Source organism: Aythya marila (assembly GCF_965140915.1).
Source record: "Aythya marila genome assembly, chromosome: 12".
NCBI classification, from domain to species: Eukaryota; Metazoa; Chordata; class Aves; order Anseriformes; family Anatidae; genus Aythya; species Aythya marila.
This window is the reverse complement of record NC_139053.1, coordinates 2,026,011-2,046,249: the sequence shown is the minus strand read 5'-3', so window position 1 is coordinate 2,046,249 and position 20,239 is coordinate 2,026,011. Positions and strand designations below refer to the sequence as shown.

The 20,239-nt window shown below is 46.6% G+C and overlaps 1 protein-coding gene across 1 annotated transcript; it reads left to right on the top strand.

The window, feature by feature from the left end:
• The first annotated feature begins 1,207 nt into the window (after positions 1–1,207).
• On the top strand, positions 1,208–19,871 carry VSTM2B (V-set and transmembrane domain containing 2B). Its single transcript, XM_082770391.1, has 5 exons — positions 1,208–1,432; positions 1,751–1,935; positions 3,063–3,092; positions 3,303–3,711; positions 19,148–19,871. The coding sequence occupies exons 1-5, from the start codon at positions 1,360–1,362 to the stop codon at positions 19,234–19,236; spliced, it is 786 nt and encodes a 261-aa protein (XP_082626517.1). The 5' UTR covers positions 1,208–1,359; the 3' UTR covers positions 19,237–19,871.
• Positions 19,872–20,239: the final 368 nt, after the last annotated feature.

Here is a 20,239-nt window from a genome sequence, read left to right as displayed (position 1 = left end):
GGTTCAAATCATGATCAGTAAAAGTGACTTGAAAATGCTCTGAAAAAAATGTCAGATAGGAAGTCCCAATTTGATGCAGTTTCGGTATCCCTCAGGATTGCATGGACGTCCTGAAGTGCCCAGCTGGAAGGGCTTTGAGGGGCAGAACCACACCAGCCTCCAGCAGCCTGGCCAGGCTGGGAGCTAGCTGGGAAGCTGGGGACTGACATTCTTCTAAAAAGTGGCCTTAGGTATTCAAAAAAGGAGTGTTCCTAAATATTTTTTCCATAGAGATGTTTGTGTATCTTTACAGTCAGGTATGGATACCTTAAAAAACCTGAAGGAAATTTCCTGTGGGTCATAAAAGCCACTTCGTATGCCATCCCAGTGATTAAATGAAGTTATGGCTGGATACAACGGTGGCCTAATGGCATTTCAGAGGGGAAAAGAAGGCCAAAGACACCTCAGATTTATTAAAATACAGTCTCCCCTCATTGCTTACAGCAGAAATCAAACTCTGCTTGTGGTTATAACTCACTGTAACGACCTTACTGACTTGACTCGCGAGCACTTCTGGTTTTTAATTGGGGCATTTGCCTGAGAAACAGCTGAGCCGCACAGACGGGTTCTTTTTACGGCCCGGTACTCCGAATCGACAGAGCCGTGCGCTTCTTTTTTCCGCCAGGCGTTTTAACGAGTAACAAGCGCGGGGAGCTGGGAAGCCCATCCGGCTGCAAAGCCCCGTCCTGCGCCAGGAGGCCGGCGAGCACGACACCTCCGCGGCGGCGGCAGAGGAAGAGGCCGCGGCCAGGCCGCGCGGAGGCCGTGGCGACGGAGGCGGTGCCGGGCCCGGGCCCTCCCGCCGGGGGCGGGCCGCGGGGCAGGGCCGGGCGCGGGCGCGGCGGGGGCCGCCCGGGTGGGCGGGGGGCGGGCCGGGCCGGGCCGTGCCGCGGCTCCGCCGTGCGGGGGCAGAGCCGGGGCCGGCCGGGTGCGGGAGAGGAGCCGGGGCCCCGCCGCCCCGTCGGAGCGCGCCGGGAGCCCCGAGGAGGAGCGGCCGCGGCGCGGTGATGGGGCTCGGAGGGGAGCCCGGCGCCGCCTCCTCGCTTCTGGGCAGCGGGAGCCCCTCTTCGGCGCAGGGCAGCTGAGCCCCTCTCGCCGCCGAGCACGGGACGAGGTTTTACCGCTCGGTTCCCAGGATCGCCGCGTCCAGCCCCGAGCGAGCCTCGGTCGCCGGCCGCGGATTTTCCGTCTGGTCCCCCCCCCGTCCGGGCGGAGGCTGCCCGGGAGGCTCGGCGGGGAGCCGGGAGCCTGGAGCCGGGCCGCGGCGTGCGATGGATTGAGGCGTGCCCGGCTGCGCCCCGAGCCTGGCCCCTCGATGCGATGGGCAAGCGGGGGCTCCTCGGCACCCTCTGTTACCTGATGGTCAACGCGCCCCTGCTCTTCGGCGTGACCGGTGAGTGGGGGGCTCCCGGGGCCGGCACCGGCGGGGAGCCGGGGCGGGAGGGCGGCGGGGGCGGCGGGCAGCAGTGCCTCCAGCCGAGGGCTTCCCCGGAGGACCGGGGGGGAGAGGGGGTGGGAAGGGAGTTCAGGCCCCCGACAAACCTCTCCTGCCCGCTGGAGCCGCGGCACCGGCTTGTCACGGTGCAGAGTGCCTGGTCGCCCGAAAGCGCTCAGCCCCTGGGCTCCGGCAGCTCCCACTCACCGAAGAAGTCTGGTGCTGGCTTTGAACCTCCCGTTAACCAGCCCTTGTCCCTCTGTCTTCCCCTCCCAGGTACCTTTACCGAAGTTCCCAAAGATGTGACTGTTAGGGAGGGAGATGATATTGAGATGCCTTGTGCTTTCCGAGCCAGCGGATCCACCTCGTACTCCTTGGAAATCCAGTGGTGGTACCTTAAAGAACCAGCCAGAGAACTTGCACACGAATTAGCCATCAGCGTCCCCGGCAGCAGGAGCAAGGTAACGCGGTGCTGTGTAGACGTGTCCGTGCAGTGTGTGCACAGGGTGGTCAGGATGGACCCTGCGGTCCCAGAGAGGACAGTGGGTACTGGCAAGCAGGTGGAAGCACTGGGACAGGGAGGTCGGGGCATGTGCCGGGGGGCTTCACCCCAGGAAAAAAAAAAATAAAAATAGTGCTTTAAGGACCGTAAATAGAAAACGCTAAATGTCCTGCTACAAAATCAGCAATGAAGACTCGAGAGAGGCAGTCAAAAGTAGCTGTAGTATGAAATGGGAATGAGGAAAAGAAAGTGCTGCTGTGAGCTCTGCTGGGAATCGCCATGAGAGGTGGGACAGCCTCCATCTGCACCCTGATAGAGCAGATAAAGGCATGAGAGAAACACCTCTCTCTGCCTTCAGATGTTACATACATCGCAGTCTGAATATGCAAACGCACACGGTTTCTTGGGCTCTCATAAGCACCTGTGTCTGTACCTGGAGCTTGGCAAGATGCTTCCACGCAGTTGGGTGAAGAAATTAAAATGCATGGAGTTCAATCTCGCGTGTTCTCTCCCCTAGCAAGCCGTCTGGCTGGAGGGCAGGCTCTGCTGCGAGGCACTCGGCACTCGGCTGCCTTTCCCCAGGTGGTGCTGCAGCCCCCAGCCCCGCTGCGGCGATTTGGGGTGCCGACCCTGTAGCGCGGGGCATGGCCCCCCCAGCCCCACAGCAGCCGCCTGCACCAGCTGCCCTCAGCCCTCCGCTCGTTTTTCTGCAGCGCTCGGATAGCGACACAGAGCAGAGCGTACCGCCGCTGAGCTAATGCGGTGCCGCCTGGCTGGGGAAAGTGTAAGTCACTTGTCAGGCGGGGAAATAAATCGCTCGGATTTAAACGTCTTCTTTAACCTCCTGTAAACGCCGTGAGTTGCGTTCACAATAGACGATGACGGGCTGCGCCTGCGGGATGACGGCCGGCTCTCCGGGAGGCACATCCTGGGGCTCCGAGGCGCCGCTCGGTGCCGGGGGGCAGCACGGCTGCAAGGGGAGATCCTCGGGGGCTGTCGGGGCTGTCCCCCGGGCTGTGGGCAGAGGAGCGTCTCGGGGTGCGCTGCCAGAGCTGCCTCTCATCCTTGTCCTTTCCGTTCCCGCAGGTGGCAAACAAGGACGCAACGAAAATCAGCGTAAGTGCAGCTTGGGCGGGGGGGCACGCACCCCTCCCGTGCACGTCGGGTTCCCCCCCCCCCCCTCCTCCTCCACCGGGAGCTCCTCGCACGACCGGAGTGGGGGGGGGGGGGGGGGAGGTTGACCGGGCTCCTCGAGCACCCCTCGGGGGGGCTCCAGCCCGAGGGGCCGGGCCGGGTGCTGAGCGGCGTCGGGGCACTCTCTTGCAGACGGTGCGCGTCCAGGGCAACGACATCTCGCACCGGCTGCGGCTGTCGGGCGTGCGGCGGCAGGACGAGGGCGTCTACGAGTGCCGCGTGGCGGACTACAGCGCCGACGAGACGCAGGAGCACAAGGCACAGGCGCTACTGCGCGTCCTGTCCCGCTTCGCCCCCCCCGACGTGCAGGCGGCCGAGGCGGTGTCGCACATCCAGAGCGGGGCGGCCCCGCGCCGACACGGCCCCGCCGCCAGGGCCACGCCGCCGCCCGGGCCCGGGCCGGGCAAGCGCCCGCCGCCGCCCCCGCCGCCCCCCCCGGCCGACGGGGGGCCCTCCGCCGCCAGCACCGCCGCCACGGCCTCCTCGTCGGCCTCGCCGCCGCCCGGGCAGGCCGCCATCCTCCGGCAGCAGCACGGGTCAGGTAGGGCGCGGCGGGGCCCGGGGGGCAGCGGAGCGAGCGTGAAACGGCCCCCGAGGGCGGGGCGCGGGGGGGGGGGGGCGCAGCCCGGAAAGGTTTCGGGGCGGCTGCAGCGCGTGCTGCGGGGGGGGCCCGGTGCCACGGTGCCGTGCTGAGGGTGCGGGACAGAGCTGGAAAGCTCCGTTTACGCTGCCGACGGCAAGGCGTGGGACGAGGAATGCGGGCTGAAATCTGCGCTGCAAAGGTACTGCCAGCAGCCTGCTGCTGCTCCTGCCGAGGCGGAGCTCATCGCCACTCACGTCGAACAAACGCCCTGCCGAGTCACCTGTGCGAGATGGGGAGCGGGCACACGGCACCGGCTGTGCAGGGAAAGCCCCGAGCTCCCCTCGCTGCTTGGTCTCTTCTGACACAAATTCACAATCCTCAGGCAGGAATATTCACACTTCTTCCTGGCACCTCTTCACAGACGGAGCAAATGTTTGCAGGTTTTTGCTCATAGTAAAGGAAAACTGTCACTCGTGGTCTGCTGTGACCTGCTAATGCTTTAGAGGTGCAGCGTTTTCTCTGGTTATGACCTTTTGCTGTTTGTGAAGAATTTGGTTTGTTTCTCAGGTAGAAGTTTATGTGAAAATTAAGTTTTACTATCTGTTAAGACTGTAAGTTACGTATTCACTGGTAACTAGTGCAAGGCAGAGTGATAATTCCTGAGGTGTAGTTACAGGTGCCTGGGGCACATCAAAAAGTTCTAGTTGCTTTTGCTGAATTCAGTGACCACAACAAATGAACCCAACGCCACAATACATCTGTTCTTTGCTATTGGAAAGACCAGCTTCTCCCTCAGAGCCCAGGGCTGGTGACTGTTTTTGTGTTTCTTCATTCCTCTCTCCGATAGTGAGTATTCTTGCAGTGTTTTCCATGCGAACGACAGAAGTTTCATTTAGGATTTGCAGTACCGTGCACCCTGCCTGCTGCACCCGGAGCTTACATGGTGCATACAAACTAAAAACGGGATGATGGAATCTCTGGGCTCAGCTCCATCTCAACAGATGGATGTGAGCGTGTGCCGCCAGGACAGCGTGTCACATATGTCTGTTAGGGCAGGACCCCTGCCCAGAGCATCTAAACTGCTGTCTGTCCTGGTTTTTTACATGTCTGTGCTTTGGGGATGTGGTACGGCTGCATCATTTCTAGGCTTTATTACATATTGAAAATGAAATATAAGCATTGTGGCCAGCACTGGAGATAATGGAGTGACAATAATCACTGAAAAAGGTGGTGAAATTCAGGAGGGTATTTTGTGGGGATCTCCAGATGGAGAGTGATGCAAAGAGGGCTGCAGCATGGCTAAAACAAAGCCTCCTGCTGTGACACCGCTTAGTGCTCACTGGCAGCTGCCAACACTGCCACGCTGTGGCGGCTTCCCTTCAGGGACAACGCTGAGGGTGGCGTAGGAGCACACGACTCTTGTTGATGTTATTTAATTTAGTAAGCTATAAACCAGCAACTGCCATTCTCTCTGTACAAGGGAGGCAACTCCTTTTGTATTTTTGCTACGGTCCTCTGTGAAAATAGCATCTTTTTGCACTGTTTAAATCAAGAAACCCAAATGACAGGCTTCTACTTTGGCTTACTGTAATTTCTGTGTTTGTGGCAGCTGCCTCTAAGTACTTGCAAATAAAGCATCAACCCCAGCATGGCTCAGGAGATTGACAACTGGAAGGCTTGACACTCAAATCTCCAGTTCGGGTGCCTTCTGGTCCAGAGCTGTCTGAGCCTTACTACCAGTGGATGTCTCCCTGGTCGCTTTGGTAAGCGGATTGCTGCTTGCTGCCCTCATCCCCGGTGTGTTTAGACAGACTGGGCTGGGCACTTAGTTTGAAGCAGAGAGAGATGGCTTGGTATGGAGACAAGAAATGGATTTATCTACCCTAGATGAGAAGTGTTTCTACCTATCCAGAATAAATATGTACTAATGGATAAAATGCCAGTGTGGAAGTTGGTGTGATGAGGAACCACAAGGGTTTTGCCTGCTTTTGTGAGGAAACAGAAGACTTGGATCTCCAGCACTGTCATTCTGATGGGATAAGTACTAAACTTTCTTCAAAATGTCTTAAAGTGGCATCATCATGCTTCAGAGTTCCCCTTTGTATGGTGAAGTGGTGTTCTTTAGAGCTGTTCTAAGTGGTAGTTAATTTTCTTCATAAAGAATTCTGTCTCTTTATAGGAAATATTTTGACTGTGTTTTGGTTTTTTTTTGTTGTTTTTTTTCTGTTAACTGGAAGCCCTCTTTCAAGTCCTCCCCATCAAGGCAGTGTAGCAGCTGGCTTTCCACAGAGTAGGACCATAAGATCAAACCAGGTGTTTGCTCACATATGGTGTATGAGACTGCAGGACCTGGTCCTGTGTTGGTGTATGGCTTACAGACATGCATAGTGGCATGGTATGTATACCTCATTAGCATATTTTGAGCATGGTAGCACAGATGCAGATAAGTACTTGCACCAAATCTGTGTGCAACAGTTGAATCATTTCATACAATTACTCTCAAACGTATTTAGCATTTGTAAGTCTTCATTGTACATGGGGGTATTTCCTCTGTGTAAAAGTAGAAATGGGCTCAAACAATGCGTTTGCTGTCAGTGATTAAGAAACACCCTCATGTAATAATACACTGGAGAGCTCTGCCTAAAAGCTGATGGTATGGCACTAGCTAGTATTTCCTTGATTAATTGCGATCTAATCCTATTTTCATTGCAATAGTTCAATATGTTCAGTGTAGCAAGATAGGGTCTGTATGTGCTGTATTTCAGTAAATGCGATTATAGATCAAATGCTGCTTTCAGATGTGCCTGCAGGGTTCTTGTTGACTTCAGTTGGAGTCCCAGTCATGCATGGACTGTGGAAAAATGTGATTCTTTACATCTTCTTGTTGAACTGAAACATGAATTTATTAGAATAACTGTGTCTGTCATTGAGATGCTTTAAAGAACACTGAGTCCCATCTGACAATCCAGGTCATAAATGGAAAATCCATAGTTTGGGAAAAGTAATCTGAAATCATATTTGGCAAAAAAGTTGTGATCAGCATCACAGTGTGTAAGGGAATAGATCTGATGTGACAGACAAACTGCTCAGTGTGTCAGAAGTGTTAGCTGCTCAAATAGGACTCTATCGGTAATGTTTAAACTACAGTCTGAAAACTCAGTGCTGTGATCTCATGAGATACAAAAACATTACAGCTCATCTGTCATTAAGGTAGACTAAAGCAGAAACTGAAAATACCTTATTTAGACTGCAAGGAGGTAAAGGTCTTCTGGTAAAGTCATTGTTCTTAATACTGTTAGAGTTCTCCATGTGGCTCTAAAGGAGAAGAAGTGCTTAGCTTTCAAATTCAGTAATTGTATGCAAATTGAATCTTTACTGTAGGAATAAAAACAGGGTGAGCAAGCAAAGGACCGCATATAGTGCTAGTGTTCTTGGTTTTTACAGGGTAAATGGGAGGAATAGGAGAGGAACTTCCTGTCCCAGGAAGTTCTTAGTCCAAATGAGGGGATGGACACATGGCAGGAAGAACAATGAGCGAGTTTGTCAAGTGTGTGGTGGTTGTGAAACTAAACACAGAACGTTAATTCCGAATCTCCTAAATCCGAGTTTAGTGCCTTAGTCATGAGCCTAACCTTGTCATCTGATAGCAGAGGTAATAACCAGGATCTTTGCACTGACCTTCGGGGAGGCAGATTGGCTGTATTACGTGCTACCAAATGGTCTCCAAAACGAGTGCCTGTGTATTTGCTTTGGGGCAATTTTTAGTTTAACTTCTGAGCAGAATTGAGATCAGACATTGCAGCTTCCAAATTCCCTTTTATTTGTTTGATCTCTAGCCACAAAGCTCTGAAGTGAGAGCTTTAAATAAAATAAACAAAGATGGGAGTGTGAAACAAGAAACTGTGCTTCATTATGCTTAGAGTGCTCTAGGAAAGACAGAGAAACTCGTGTTATGCAGAGATGAAGTGTTCACAGCAAGGAACAGAAGTCTTCACTTCATGCCTATCCTCCTTCCTTCCCCCCCCCCCCCCGAAGCCCCTCCAGTTCAGTCCCTGTGCATGAGCAACTCCCACTGATGCTTGGAAGAACAGTGCATACACAAAGTCGAGCTGTGGCAGCCCACCTTGAGGCAGGAGACCATGCTGGGAGCATCACACCTCCCCTGGGGACTGGGAAGCAGCTTTGCTGCTGGTGGTGGCTTTTATTTTTTGGTTGCTTTTGTTTTTGTTTTGAGTTTTAGAGATGGGAACGCAGTTTCTTGATTATGGTGAACTGTGGCTTGTTGGAGGCTGTGGTTGAGTTTGGATTAACTTCTCAGTGAGAGTTTGGGTCGAGGGTTCTTCTGGCTCTGTCAGAATTTGAGTGACTGTGCATGCCAGTCTGAGCAACAGCCAGGACATCTCATTTGTCTTTGATAGATGAGCTTTTCACAAAATAGCAAGAAAGGGAAGTCTCTATTTTGTTGTACAGCTTAGGCTCCCATCTCTGTAATGTATGGATCTCCTTCACTCCCCCCATACTTTTTATGAGACCATACACAAGCTCCCATACCATAGCTGTTTGTAGTTAAATGCAACCTGGGTCGCATCACATTTTCCTTTACATTAAATAAAGTAGCAAAACACAGAGGCCAGAACTGAATTATCAGGCTGACCTCCTAAATGTCACTGGATAATAAACACACAAAAAGAATTCTCATTAAATACACATCACTAGCACTTCAATATCTAGGCAAATTAGACTCCTTTGGGGACAAGTGAGGTCAAATATCTTATTTTGTATGTGTGTAATATGGATTAACTCTTGAACTGGACAAAAGCACAAACTGCAGTAGTGTGTCACCTCAATACCTAGGGCAGAAACAAGCTGTGCTGGGGTGTTTCCGTACTGCAGAAATGCAGTTTGAGTAACCTCCTTTGAGTGATTCTAGCTTGTTTCTTGGAGGACAAGACAGACAAAACTGTACTAACCTATTCTATGAAAGCCTGTGTAGTGTCCTTGAAGAAATTTGATTATTAGTTGAACTTTTTTAATATCCTCCAGTTACAGATGAGAGAATACTAAAAACAAACAAACTGAAGCAACGAAAGGAGTGTTGCAAGATGCTGTAATTAATGTAGTAGTTGTATATAAAATTGGTTTAGACTTTGGAATGATATTTCTCATTTGTGAGTGAGTAATAGAAATTTGTGTGACGAAGGCTGAGTGCAGCCATGTGTCTTTTTGCATGAACGGACAACATGTAGGACAAGAATATACATGTACCATGGTTGGTGGGCTTTTTTGGGGGTACAGTTTTCTGATAGGTTGCAAAATGGAGCCTGAGTTTGAAGTACAAGCTAACAGGCTGTATAATATGCAAGGGAGGCAGAGAATTGTTACGTCTTCACCACCTCTGATGCAGCTTTACTGATGTATGATCTAACACTTGAACTGTGTTGTGGATTATATGATATCCATATATTTTAAGTGGCATGCTTAGCAGTCATAGCACTGAAGAACATCGAGGCAATCGTAATGGGACTGGTTTTGAGAAGGATCATGGTGGCCTGTAGTTGAAAAGCAAACATAAAGCAGGAGCTGTCAGGGAATGAACCTCAGGGCAATCCTGTGAAGACGGTGCTTCCACCTGACAAGGCTGTACTGGTAATAAGAGGGGTTTCTTCAGGGTTTTGATTTAGCATTGCTAAAGCAGTGAGAATGCTGGCAGGTTTGCTACGGCTGTTTATTACGTGTATTTATTTTTTTTTAATTAGATAATGGCAGAGCAATGCCATAAGTCAATAATAAACAGTTCAAATAGGTTTGCATTGGAAAAAATGGGGTTGTCAGTGGAATGGTATTATTTGTCACAGCAGCAGTTAACAACCAACTATTTTATACTGCTAGGCTGTTATCAGTTGGGAGGCAATTTTATTAGCTGGAAAGCGGCAGTTTGGCAGAGCAGCAACTGTGCTCTGTGGAGAAGTCAGCATGAGGGCTGGCAGGTCGCTGTGCCCCGGCTGGAGAGCAGCACTGTGCTAGCGGAGCTTGCGTAGGATGCCCAGAGCTGCTGGGGTGTCTGGTCTTACCCTGCGTTTGTACAGCTGTGGCTAGGAAACAGAGCATCCTTCTGGTGCTTGCTAGGAGCAGCAGCTAGCTTCGACACAAGGCAGAGCACAGTCAGCAATTCCTCTGATAGCCATCCTGATCTGTGTCTGTTGTGTTATTGGCTGCTGGTCACGTGTAAAATTCACCCCTTATTTGTACTACTGTGTGCATTTTAAGAGCAGACTTCTAATCTGAATCCCTCTTATGCTGAGGACCTGTAGATTTTACATACAGGAGAGCACTGAGGAATATTCCGTGTCCACAGTTATTCCAGGTAACCCTCTGCTGCCTTAGGCTGTAAAGGTTTGCCTCCCTTAGGTCTAGGGCACAGCAATGTCTTCATTCAGCTAAGATCTAGAAACTAGCAGCAGTCAGTGGAAAGGTTTGGAGGGTCTTTGTGGGTTGTACACAAAATGACCATGTTTGTTTATAGCAGAAAGGTGATCCCTTCCTGACAGGCTCTGCTTTTTTCAGGTACTCTCAGTACAGCATTTTTCCTTGTATCATCATGTTTTCTGCTAATGTACTTAGCTCTTTTCTTTAAGTATGGATAAGATGAGGTTATTTTTTGGAGGAAAAAAAAAAAACACAAAAACTTACGTAATCTGTACTTCTATCAGTTTAGCTTCAGTAATTCTGATTGGAATAATAATCACAGCTACACTGGCAGCTGTGATTACGATTAGCATTACTCCTAATCGTAATCAGATCAAAAATACTCTAAAAGACAATGAAGTGAGAACTGATGTGTCTGGTTCTTTACTTCTGGGTTGCAAATGTTTACAACATGTATCACATCTGCAGAATGTGAAATCGATGTTGCCATCTAGTGTGATTTTTATTGCAAGTCTTTTCTTAAGTGTTGACTTCTGGAACTCTGACCACATTGCTATCCAGCTTGCATGTTTTTTGTGACTTGGCTTTTTAGTTCTCCTGCTTATAATGAAAAAATCGAGAATATGGCCCAGGCTCAGTTCAGAGCTCAGTAGCTGAAACCCTAATCCCAGCATTTTTAATCTCCCTCATGATGTGAGTTACTCGAGCTGTTGGTTTTGCTATTTGTGCACATCAGTATGCTGTGGAATTGCTCACAAAGTAGTACTGAAGAAGGATGTGCAGGGCTGGATGCTCATTTACCACCTAAACTACCACTAATGTAGTTATTTATTTTTCTGTACATTTTAGCTCAAAATTCATTTTTCACCAAATCATATTACAAAAAATTGTGTATCTGTCATTATTCAAGTGTCAAACAGTAAATTAATGGTGCTTGATTTTGTTAAGTTAGTTTTAGATAATGGAGTTGCAGAAAATTCCAGAGTGAAATAAATTCACAGTTGCATGTTTCTGGTCTCTACCATCAGGTATGTGGAGTCTTTACTTCCTGCCGAGCAGAGGTCATCTCACAGATAATAAAGCAGAAACGTTTATGGGAAGGTGCTACAAATGAGAGACCAGCTGCAGTAGCGACCGGCTTATTTAGATTCAGACCAGTATACCATATTTAGGCTGCATAATCCATATGGAATGAAGACTTCTTAAGTATTCAGGACACGTTGCTCTTCTACTCTGATGCTGTGCATAGCAGCGTTTCCTTTTGGAGCTCGTTATAAATCAGTGCTGGTGTTTTCCTGAAGCTTTTCCTTAGTTTCTCCAAGAGCAGGTACTAGGAGTGGTCGGGCGGTTCATTTGGCTGGTTCCACGTGAGCCAGCTCAGCGGCTGCTCTGTCAGCGCTCGGGATACCACCTTAGCTCAATAGGCCAGTTTCGTGACGGGATTGAGGCTTTCAGTAAGACTGACTGCTCTGGCTGTCTTTGTCTGCCACAGAAGGGAAGACAGCTCCCCATGTTCCACGTCCCTACTTGTAACTTTAATGGGAGATGAGTTTTTACTAGCCTGTTGTAAGAGAAATGTCGTGTTTTCCTGGCAACCTGAAAAGTGTAAGAACTTTTGATAAAGGTAGAAGTATTTCTTGCTCTCTGCTTGGTATGCATTTCCACACATTCATCAAATCAAATCCACTGCTGTAACTATACCCCCCTTTCTGTTTGTTAGTGGCCTTAATGAGGTTTGGTTGAAATGAGCTCTAATGTGATCAGAAATCCACTTCAATAATTACAGCTGCCTTAACAGAGACAAACCCAACTCCTGTACCGGCTCCTGCCTCCCTCCTATCCCATGGGTGCTCAAGCAGACTGATTTCCAGCAAAACACTGCAGTACTTCAGCAAATCAAAACTGCAGAAGGAATCTTTTTCTCTTCTACACTTTGTATCAGAACCAAACTTTTCTATCTGCATAATTTCCTTGCATGACTACACACTCCGCTCCTCACAATCTGATTTTTGTATTTTCTCACCTGTCCATAACTGATGTATGTGACCTAGTTTTCACAGAATGCGTTAAAGCAGGGACTTCAGGGTATTCAAGAGGGCTTAAGCATGTCAGTAGATGTGTTCAGGGAGCTGGGAGATTCTGTTTCACAAGGAAACAAGATTCCCCTGGTCTCCTTAGCAGCGCTGTCATGCCTCTCAAAATGCTGTAATTTCCATGCCTTTCCTGCTACCTGTGCTGTAGATTACCACCGAAGCACCAAAGTCCTGTCCTAGATGGGCTTTTTCAGATGTGACATAAAGAACAATCAAAATTTAAGAACCAGGATGCTACATAGAATTGTATTTATTCCTTAAAGAAAGATGCTTATTTTTCTGCCTGTACTGGAAATGGGTGTTGTGTTGCCCTTTGTGCAGTCTCTGTGGAATTATCCAGCCTGTTGTATGTTACCGCCACCTTCATTCACATGAGTTCGGTCCAGCACATACACAGATACAGGTACAGGCAAACATCAGATCATTTCAGGAGGACTGTACACTCCAAATGAAAATACAAATCTTATTTTAAATATTGAAACCTGTTGGCTTTCCAAAGCTAGGTGTAGCTTTCAGTTACCCTTGCTAGAGTGTATTTTGGCAATTAATTTCTAAGTAGAGGCCTGAACATTGTACTGGATTTCTTAAAAAGGGAAGGCAAACAAAAAGTGTAACTGAAAAGATCTAAAATGATGACAAAATTGTACAATACTACTCGTGTCTTCTGGCTAGTAAAACTGGTTTCTGTTTTCTGAAGATTTTGAGGCTATAGTAATAGTTTCACCCTGGTGATCTATAAGTCTTGATGGCTTGGATGAAGGCGGAGAGCAGGACCACTAATATTTGCCTGCATCGTTTCATGGAAGTCAGCACGTATTTATTTCTATGCAGTGGTTTTTCTTGTTTGGTTGGTTGGTTTTTGGTTTTTTGTTGTTTTTTTTTTTTTTTTTTAAGATGGGTTATGGAAAGCTGTTCCAAAATTCAGCCAATCATAAACAAAAATGTGTAGGGGGTAGGAAACTAATTTTGTCATTATGCCCTCTAAGCAGGTTCAGTGGTGAGCACATTCCATCCCATGCAGTTGCCTATAAATATTCAGGAGGTCACCATTGCCAGAATTAGCAGCATCAGGAGGTGCCTAGAGTTTGTCTGGGAGCATGTGCTGAAGTTAGCACGGGCTCTGGATGCACTTCTGCATGCATTGGAGGAGCAGCCCTTGGTGAGCAATAGGAAGGCAAGTTCCGCAGTGTGTGTTAAAAACCACAATAGCAAAACCGTAGCATGAGTTGTGCTGCAGGTATCTCAGAGCAGAAGGCCATATGCAGCTTGTAAGATGCAGTTTCAAACTGTGGAGTAATTCTGATGTGGTGTAGCTATTATCTCTGCAGTTCAGTAAGTGTATAGTGACTTTAGTAATGGTGTCTTTTTAATTAAAAACTTCTAAGAAGCTCTTAGATCTGAAGTTTGGTGAAGTGCTCCAAATTTATGTCAGTGAGAGAATTTTTTTTATATAAGAGGTAATTTGCCTGTAATGATCCGTGACCAATAACCCATACAAAACCTTATTTTTTCCCAAGATACAATAGTAGGAGTAGTTTCTCCAAGAATATCTCTCGCACAGTCTAAAGTTTCTGGACTGAGAGAATAAATCAATCTGTATGGTCAGTTTGGTCGCTGACCTCTTAATGAAATGCCAGGTTTGAGAGTTTTTATTGAACATTAGTCTGTAAGGAAATAGGCTGAGGCTCACAGTGTCACTGCATAAAAGCCAGTACAGAGAAATGGGTTAGTGATGCTGCCAGGTGGGGTCTCAGTTCCATCTGAAAGACATAGTCAAATTTTAGGCGTTACATCGTTGTTCAAGGAAAATAAACTATTGGGATCTTTTGGCTTTTTACTACAACTGTCCCAGCATCTTGCTACCATCACAGAGAGGAACACCAAGTGACTGTTCATATTCCTTCTAGGAAGAAGAATAGGAAACGGCTGGAAACTGTGTTTTTGCCATTGGTTAAATATAGCTGGTAGAATAATCATCCCATTTTTAACATGTGTCACAAGTCAGTTGGTTAATTAATGGTTGTTTTCAATTGGATGAACTGCTTTAAGTCCAAATTTGATGAATGCTTGCACAAAACAAATTATTAAATAGAAAACTACAGTAAAACATTATTATGTTGTAAATCCAGAAGAAGGATGAGTGATGCCAAAGAGCAATTCACCATACACGAACAGAACAATTTGTTATTGTTCTACTTAGTGCTAGACTCTCCCTTTAAGCCATGTGCATATAAATAATTTAACAAAAAAAATGTAAATCTGTGTAGTGGTGAGTAAGCTTACAGAAAAAAAAATCAAATGAATATTCAGAACATAAATGAAATAATTTATTTTAAGTGCTTGTACTTTCCAAGTAACTGTGTATTCCTGATTTAAAGTCTCTGGATAGTAGCACTCTGTTCTCAAATCTGGGTCAGATCTCATGTCCAGGCCCTGGTGATCAAGACCACATTCTGTTTATTTTCATCTGCAAATGTAGCAATGACACGTTTTAAACGATTGCAGCAAAAGCAGAATTCAGGTAACTTAAGTCCAGCATGTTTATAAACAGTACTAGCTATAATGAAAATGGTTCAGGTTAACTAAGCAGGGAGAAATTAATGGAAATTGTTTACCCTCGGCTTTTGTTAAGAGGGAAGAGAATTGTACTGTTGTGTGTATCTGCTTCTACTGCTTGAATGTATTAGAGCAGAATTTTCCCCATACCAAATTGGTATGGGGAAAAAAAAAGAATAAACTTGTATTTGGTGTTCAGTAAGAATAACTGCTTTAAAATAATTTTTAAAAATATATTTAACATTTATTTAACTACTAAGAGACTTTAGCAGACTTTGAACTGAATTCTGCTGCCACATTCAGAAGATGGAGAATGTAAGTTAAAAATAACAGCAATTTTTGCAAAGAGAAAATTAAAAAAATAGATTGCATTAATTCACAGTCCTGGATCGAGATCTAAACTGAACTGGTACATAAAGTTAGAGTCAGAATGATTTTGGGCAGCAGACACACCGTGATGTGACTAATACTGCTTTCCATCCAAAATACAGGCAATCCTAACCTGGTGTTCTTGCAGCCCTTCAGCATGGTGGTTGTAAGAGCACTTGAGCTGCAAGAGCTCGTTGCTCCGGGTCCAGTTCCTTACAGTGTTTCCAGGGGAATTCCCCCCTTACAGAAGTGCAAAATTTCTTCCAACTGGATTTGTGATTGAAAGAACAAGTTGAGCTTTGGCATGGAAAAATAGGTCCTTGTGACATTTAGGATTGGGCATAACAAATAGCCAAGGCCAGATCTTCACTGCAGTGGTGGGCAGGTGTGGAAGTGGAAGAAATTCAGCACCTGCGAGTTGTGTGCAGCTGCCAGGAGCCTTGGCTGCTTGCAGTCCCTGGGCACAGCAGGGTGGCACATGGGGACCAACCTGGGCTGGAGTTCTTGCAGCTGTGCCACGTCCCAGAAGCGAGAAAAGCCATCTGACAGCTTGGAAATGAGGATGTGGTGAGTGCAAGTATGGGTCTGTTGTGTCAGTGACTGCAATTTGTGAATAAGCAGTTTGTCTTCAGATATCATGTAGCGTGTCAGGCTTAAAGACAGAAGATGGGGGTTCTTCAGCCTTTCCAGTCAGCAAACCATTTTCTCTCTGTGCTGTAGGTAAATTTTAGGGTTTTATCCTTGCTAAAATTGTAGAATATTTGTGAATCAAATGTGTATTTTTGAGGAAAAAGAATGAGACTAAATGGTAGCCTCATTCATGTACCTATAAACAAATGCATGGTGTTTGGAGCCATATAGGTACCTTAAAGGAGGCTATAGGTACATTAAAGGAGGTCATAGGTACCTTAAAGGAAGCTGTAGCAAGGTGCGGGTTATTCTGTTCTCCCACGTGCCTGGTGACAGGACAAGGGGGAATGGGCTAAAGTTGCACCAGGAGAGTTTTAGGTTGGATATTAGGAAGAACTTCTTTACTGAAACAGTTCTTAGGCATTGGAGCAGGCTGCCCAGGAAAGTGGTGGAGTCACCATCCCTGGAGGTCTTTAAAAGACGTTTAGATGTAGAGCTTAGGGATATGGTTTAGTGGAGACTGTTAGTGTTAGGTCAGAGGTTGGACCCGATGATCTTGAGGTCTCTTCCAATCTAGACAATTCTGTGATTCCGTGATATCCACGTGCACCAGGGAACCAATGATCTGAACTGTGATTGTGCTAGCAGATATGGCCGGTGAGGCTGAGTGTCCTTGGTTCTGGCTCAATCTTGAGAGCTTAGAGCCCTCTCAGAAGACTGTGCTGACAGGCCCACACGCCATGCGAAACACCAGGCTGCAGTCAGTGGCATCAGGATAGTTCTTTGCCTTGGGGATGTGATAGTACACGGCCAGTTTGTTGGGTCTGGTGTTCTGTGCTGGCAATAGGGTGACATCCTGAAGCAAAGGGAATTGCACAGAGGTGGTGTGCAAGGGTCAGCTGGGTCCATGAGGTCAGGTGGGCACCACCACACTTCAGCTGGGTGTTCTGCTCTACATGTGCTCCTGAGACAGACGTTCTGCCTGCCAAAGCCCTTGAGCTGCGCGCAGCCTGTGGCAGGTCGGAAGCCTGAGATGAAGCATTTAAGTGTTGCATACATGAAAAGGTATTTAAAAAATAAAATACTGCAAAGACTCCTGATGTGTTTTCCCTTCGTTTCTGAAGAGCCCAGAGATTTCCAAAGAACTCATTTCTCAGCTTCTGCTCTTCAACAGACATGTTGTTTACAGAAAGGGGAGATGTGAGAAGCGTTGGGAAGGCTCACACCGTTTGTGGCAGCCTCAATCACTGCAGCAGTGGTCGGAGTACTGCAAGGATCTTCTGCCTTCACTCTCAGTGCAGCAGGGGACCCACTTACCCTGCCCGTGGGTCTCTGGGGGTGCAGCCTCTATGCTCTCAGCTCTGTGGGGCTTGGGACTAGATCCTGGGGCGATGAAGGCAAATCCAAGTTTGTGAGCCCCAGCATTGCTGCCTCTGAGCAGCAAGGAGGTTTTGGGGCTGGTGACAGCCTGTCCCTTGTGCTGCCCAGGACTGTGAGTTTTTGTAGCTGTTGTACTCTTTCTGGCATGCTGCTCTTTGTCTTTTTTGAAAAAAAAAAAAAAAAAACTATTGCTGCTTTAATGACCTGAGTTTGATTGTGTTTGTTAATGGTTTTCAGCTTTAAGATGAACACAGAATTTTTCTTTTTAATAACCTGCTGTTGCTAAGTGGGCAGCCCTTTGCCACGTGTGTCTGCATGCAAGGATTTAATTAAAACCTTAATAACTAAATAATCTCCACATAGTCTAGGCGTCTATGAGATAGTGCACTATGGGGACATTTCTTGAGTTCCTCAGTTGTGCACAACATTACCATGAACTGTTTTTTGATATTGGATAATAATACTCTAGCTTTGCAGGTGAGGCATATATAGATTATGAGGCAGCCTGAACAGGGAGCCCCAGAGCAATGAACTCAGGAACTTTTTGAGGTATTTCCTTTGATCATGGCACAGCTGAGAGACTTGCATCTCCTGGAGACCAAGACAAAAGTATTTGCATTAGGGTGCCTGAAGTGAATTTCTTAAATAGAAGTGGCCTCATTCCTTTTTCAAGGATACTGAACACTTTTTATTTTTTTTTTTTAACTAACGCTTTGAGAAGTGGTTCTGACAGTGGTTCTGGGGAGCTGTCAGTACATTGGGTGTTGATCACTTCTGCTGGCAGCACTGATGGAGCTCTGCCCAGCTGCCTCTGTGCATGACAGCTGCAGCTGAGGCTCTGGTCGGGCTCCTGCTTTCACACTCAGTGGTGGAAATGTCCCGAGGCCACATCAGTCACGGCTGTGCAGCCCTGCCTGTCGTCATGTTACAGTGTCGGTGACGACAAGCATGCTAGTGCCTGTTGCAGGTTTGGAAAGGTGTTGCTGGTTGGCACTTGGGGCCCAAGTGACTGCTTCTGTGGGCCAACCTGGGCTCTTTGGTGTGGGCTCAGCAGGGTTTGGGAGTGAAAGGTGGTGACCTCTGGTCCTGCTGCACTGCCGTGTCAGGATGGCAGACCTTCTCCATGGGAAGAGGCTGTTCTTGCCCCTTGGGGACCTATGTCAGAGATCAGGCAGCCCTGGTGCCTCACAGTGCCTCAGAGCTGTGCACCTCAGCCCCATGGCCTGTACCGGGGAGAGGGAGTAGGCCATGGCACACAGTAAATACCTCTCTTTCTGCCACAGCTAACAATAATAATTTAAAATTAAAAAAATATATATATGAGCAAGTACCTTAGTTTAAGCAGCTGTGGGGCATGGATGGGAGCAATCTTGCCATTCCAGTGAAATGACTGTAACAGATGTTTCACGTACCACCTCTGTTTTTCTATAGCTCCTGTGCACACTTTAAATTTAAAATCCTGCTCTTTCCTATAAAAGGTAAAGAAGATGTCAAGGTCCTGCTGTTCCCATTCCAAATGAAATGGGTTCATGTCCCGTTAATCAAGGAGTACAGCCACGGCATTTGTCAGTTCCCTTTAAAAGATGGGTGGCTGATACCTGTCATTTCTCAAGAAACTCTATACCAGATTAAGTTGTATTTATAGAAATCTCGATTGCTGGTGACTTGGCTGCAGCCAAGTTTAGGCATACCATTAGTGATCCATAATGAGATGACCTAAGTGGAGTTAGACTTGGGAGGGGGAAGAGAAAGCTATCTTAGTTGGATAGCTTGAGGATGCTGTTTTACTATTAAAATTAAGCTTCTGACCCCTGGCTCTGATGTGATAAAAATAAATCTTCCTGTATTTCTCTTCTGCATTTAATCTTCTATATTGGAACAGAGGAGGAAAAAAAAAAAAAAAAACACACCTCTTCCTCTCCCTTTTCTTTCTTTTCTAGGTACAGGACCTATTTATGCTACGGACCCACTCCTATATGTGTTCCTGTTAATACTGCATAAGCTTGTACATTTATTAGTAAACCACTGATGGACTACTTCCTCCACTACTCCTCAGCCAAACAAAAAGGAACCTATTTAAAAACAGGACAAATCCCTGGCAAAACAATACCTACAGTTTTAAGGATGGACAGAAAGAGACTGAAAGAAGCATGATAAATTCTACATGGGGGGAAAAACGTATTTTTGGGGATGTCACAGAAAGTAAACCACATAAAATATTGCATCTAGTTTCCAGACTCTATGGTATAAAGCCCTGCTCTGTGCATGGCACCTATGATTTCTCTATTTTAATGTAATATTTTTTCTTTTCTGAACCTTTCCTCTGACTCTTAATTTTGCACGAACTGTTGAGCAGTTATCTTTATGACAATATGTAAAGATGTTGGGTCAAAACCCTTCCTAAGAAAGGAAATATTTTTAGTAGATTGTGTTTAGTTTTGTTTTTTTTTGGATTTCCCTTTTTTTTTAATTAAGTTATTTCTTTTGGAGACATTTTAATTAAAAAGGTACATCTTACCATAATTAATATTCACTGTCAATAATATTTATTTTTAAATGAAGATTGGAAACAAGGTAAGACATTTGTTTATAAACTGTATTGTATATTGCTGAATAACAGTTGAATAAAAAGATTTTGAAATAAAGTTTTTACAGATGTGTGTGACTTTCTCTGTGTCTTGAAGCTCTCCGAGGATTCCCTAACTCATCACAGGACAGAAAATTGAAAAAAATGATGTATCAAGGGCAAACTAAAATTGAAATCGGTTATGTAACACACATATCCATGTATCACCAAACCCCTTACCGGAATGCATCGACAGCTGGTCGCAGAGTATAGCTACGTGTTCCTGTGCTGGTACCAGTTATCTCTGGGCAGTTAATGCAGGAGCTGGTTGGTGTAACAGCGTGAAGCTTCCAAGGTAAGCTTTTCTTCAAGTCTCTTTGAAAAAATATGCATTATCCTAGAACATTGCATTATTCTGACTTGGTTCCAGTATTTAAAATATATTAATATTTTTAAAGTTACATAA